Source organism: Lampris incognitus, chromosome 6 (assembly GCF_029633865.1).
Source record: "Lampris incognitus isolate fLamInc1 chromosome 6, fLamInc1.hap2, whole genome shotgun sequence".
In the NCBI taxonomy this organism is placed as follows: Eukaryota; Metazoa; Chordata; class Actinopteri; order Lampriformes; family Lampridae; genus Lampris; species Lampris incognitus.
The window spans coordinates 4,237,228-4,240,782 of NC_079216.1; the positions used below are offsets into that span (position 1 = coordinate 4,237,228).

The following is a 3,555-nucleotide window of genomic DNA, read 5'->3' on the forward strand; positions in this document are numbered from 1 at the left end:
CTTTTGTCTTTGTGTTGCACTGCTGTGGGCTGGGAAAACGACAATGACAAAGTGTTCCTGATTCCTGACATGAATCAAAATGAAAGTGATCAAATTAGAACAGACAGAACTCGTAATTGTTTGGCTGCAAATGAAGAGCTGATAAATAAAAGTAGAATGGGTATAAATACCGTTCAAAAACACATTTTCCTCTCTCTCTCTCTCACTCTTCCTCTCTCCCTCACTCTCCCTATTCCCTCTCTATTCCTCCCTCCCTCTATTCCTGTCTCTCTTTGGCCTAACCACATAATGACAGACCTGTACTGGAGGACCCTGCCCTGTGACTCCTCACCCAGCATGTCGCCTCCTTCTCTGGGGGGGCATATAACCCGGCGGGCATCTCTCACTGAAGGGAAACTAAACCAGGCATCCGGACGGGTCAGCAGCTCCCAGAGACTCCGACACTTCTTCATCTGGATCCTTTGTGGGTAAACCCGTCGACATGGACAACCACTCGTATAACTACCCCTCCGACTGCACCCCGCTCACCAACTGCAAGTCGGGCCGTAAGCCCGTCGGCTCTACCGTGGTGAACATGGGCCATACCGGCAAGGTCGCCCCGCGGGACTACCTGGTGTGGTCGCTGTGCAACACCCTGTACGTCAACTTCTGCTGCCTGGGCTTCATGGCACTCATCTACTCCATCAAGGTGAGATCTTTGGTTCACCATCTCTGGTTTAGTTAAACAGAAAAGGGGGACGTCGCCTTTGTTTCAGCTGAAATGATAAATTCGCCTTCGTTCAGTCAGGAATGTTCAGCACAATTGGGATTTGTTCTGATACAGAACCTCAGATGTGACGCGGTCTCGTATCTTAATCTCTCGAAACTGATTTGACGTATTTTACAAAAAAACCTGAGATAAAAACAGATGTAGGCAGGGACCGAAAGATACAAACATACAGACATCAGATTAAAGACATGAGGGCTCAATCACTTCTGGGATTTCTAAGTAAAAACACCCACATGGATTTATTGCTGTTGAATTCCGAATCTATTTTTGTAAGAACCAACACCTTTCAGCCGTAAGACTCCATTAAGAGAGGATGATGAGTGAAAAGTGGAGGTGTTGAAGGGTCGTTTTGGCCCCTGGTGTGTAGAGATGGATCGAGACCCCGTTGGTTAAATATCATCAAAAGAAAATGTAATTCTAAAATTATTCACTAGACCCCGGAGTTCCCGTCTTACTTTCTGATGCTCGGCGCAATAAGTACACATGTGAAGATGCTCCTGTCCACACTCACAGTCCCATCTACCCTCATCTGGTTAGGGAACATAAAAGTTGAGGAAAACCTGGAAAAGACCAGTTTAAGAGATCCTGGTGCAAACTACAGACGAAGGGAACTCCTTACAGTCCATCACATTACCTGCAATGGAAAAGGGTCTTTGGCACTGCAGCAGTGACTACCGGACAACCTTGCAGGACTTCCTGTCCTACCGTGTAAACCGCCCATTGTGATGAAATGGTTGTCTTATTTAAAGAAAGACAAAATATATACTTATATCTATCAGCGTGGTGACTGCCCATGTGTGGTTGGTGTGTCCGATACCACAGATCTAAATAAACGCTTCTGCTGCTCCGCCAGACGCCTGCATGACCTTTGAAAAGTAAGACCGCACTGACAAAACCGAGGGTCTACCTGAGGGATAAAGCCTCCGAGAAGGTTACCACAGAAGGGTGTGTGTGTGTGTGTGTGTGTGCGCGCACGCTTCATCCAACGTCTTTTTTTGGTTTTCTCTCTCTGTGGACTGTCTACATCTGGCACGGCTCTGAATCACAGGCTTGTAATGGCACGGCACCCAAATTAAAGAGTCGCTGGCTGCCTGGCGAGGGAGTTAAAAATGGCGTAATTGGCATCTTCCTAATGGGCGAGTGCTCATGGGGACGTAAAGTGGTTGGCGGCTCTGTAATACAAAGATACGTTCGCTCTGTTTAGCTTTCAACCCGGGGCCAACTGCAGAAACTCAGCCAAGACGCGAGGAGCGACAAGAGGCCGAACATAAACATCTGTCTTTCTCTCTCTGTCTGTCATCACTGTTTCTCTCACTCGCTTTCGCTCTCTATTTCTGTCTCTATGTTTGTTTCTTCTCTTTCTTTCCTTCTTCTTCCCTCTTTATTTCCGTCTCTCTCGGTCATGGTTGTTTTCTTTCCATAATGAAGGTCTCCATCCATCCATCCATGATCCGAACCGCTTATCCTGCTCTCAGGGTGGTGGGGATGCTGGAGCCTATCCCAGCAGTCGTTGGGCGGCAGGCGGGGAGACCCCCTGGACAGGCCGCCAGGCCATCACAGGGCCTAATTTCAGTTTTTTCCCAGCTCACTTTATATCCTGAAATAACACCATAAGCGTTTAATAGAGTCTGTAATTTGGTGAGGGAGTTACCAGGATCCGTTATGTACAAAATTACCTCATCTGCCAGGAGATTAATTTCATGATTTCTTTGCTCTACTTTGAAACCCTAATCAAGGTGTGACATAATTTAAGTCTCCAAGAATTTGAATTCAATTCATTGGACGGCCTTTTTAAAATGCTGTGTGTGTGTGTGTGTGTGTGTACAGGCCCGGGACCAGAAGACCCAGGGGAACCTGCAGCAGGCCCAGGAGTGTTCGGATAAAGCCAAGTGGTACAACATCCTGGCTGCCGGCTGGAATCTGCTGATCCCGCTGCTCTTCATCGTCCTGCTGGTTCTCCTCCTCGTCCATCTCGGCTCCTCCAAGGGCTCCTACGACTTCTTCGGAGAGGACGGCTTCCAGAGCTTCATGAAGCTCTTCAGCTGGTAGAGACAGACAGAGAATGCGGTGGGGTGGGGGGGGGGGCAAAAGAGAGAGAGAAAATTTTGTTTTCAGCTTCTGCTAAAGGTTGGTGAGGGCACTGGATTTGATCTGACAGATTCCGGGGCTTGAAAATATCACCGGTCCTTTGTGAAGATGTTTTCTTTAGGATTCAGAGTTCAGAGGTCGGTTTGACGTGGCGGGTTTGAGACCTACTGTATGGATCTGGGGAATCTGATTCTCTGCTGGGTTTTCCTAAAATCCCCTCTACATTTAAAGCTGAACCACGGAGTTTCCCATGAAAACAAAATTTCTGTTCATAATTCCAGTCGTGCAGCTTGTTGTTCAACCGCGCTGACAAGCTGTTGCTTTTAAAGATGGTCAGAATATTTGGAAGGCTCCGATGTTTGCATTCGGATTTCACTGCAGCGGTGAGGAGCTGAAGCTAGCATGTTTGCTTTGGTATGGGGGGGGGGGGGGGTACACGTTGCTCATTAGCGCTCCTAGTGGCCAAAACTCCGCAGTTCATCTTTAAAATCACTTCAGTTTAATCCAAACCCACGTCTCGCCGGAAGACTTGTTGGGAGAGGGATCCTTGGTTTCCATTGTATTTTCATGTCAGGGTCGCACGATTCCCAGTTTGTTCCTGTATCAGTTCCTTCATTACTTTACTCCCGTAACGAGAGTCACGTTGGACACGTCACCCGACCACAGACGTCCAAGTTATATTTCTATTTGAAAATAGT

At 47.6% G+C, this 3,555-nt stretch overlaps 1 protein-coding gene across 1 annotated transcript; it reads left to right on the forward strand.

The window, feature by feature from the left end:
• Positions 1 to 481: 481 nt before the first annotated feature.
• On the forward strand, positions 482 to 2,830 carry ifitm5 (interferon induced transmembrane protein 5). Its single transcript, XM_056282630.1, has 2 exons — positions 482 to 688; positions 2,597 to 2,830. The coding sequence occupies exons 1-2, from the start codon at positions 482 to 484 to the stop codon at positions 2,816 to 2,818; spliced, it is 429 nt and encodes a 142-aa protein (XP_056138605.1). The 3' UTR covers positions 2,819 to 2,830.
• The last annotated feature ends 725 nt before the right edge of the window (positions 2,831 to 3,555 follow it).

Bases quoted from the DNA above. Each gene is read 5' to 3' on its own strand.
- ifitm5 (XM_056282630.1), top strand. From the start codon at position 482: ATGGACAACCACTCGTATAACTACCCCTCCGACTGCACCCCGCTCACC. The intron at 689-2,596 runs GTGAGATCTTTG...GTGTGTGTACAG, and splicing joins CACTCATCTACTCCATCAAG to GCCCGGGACCAGAAGACCCA.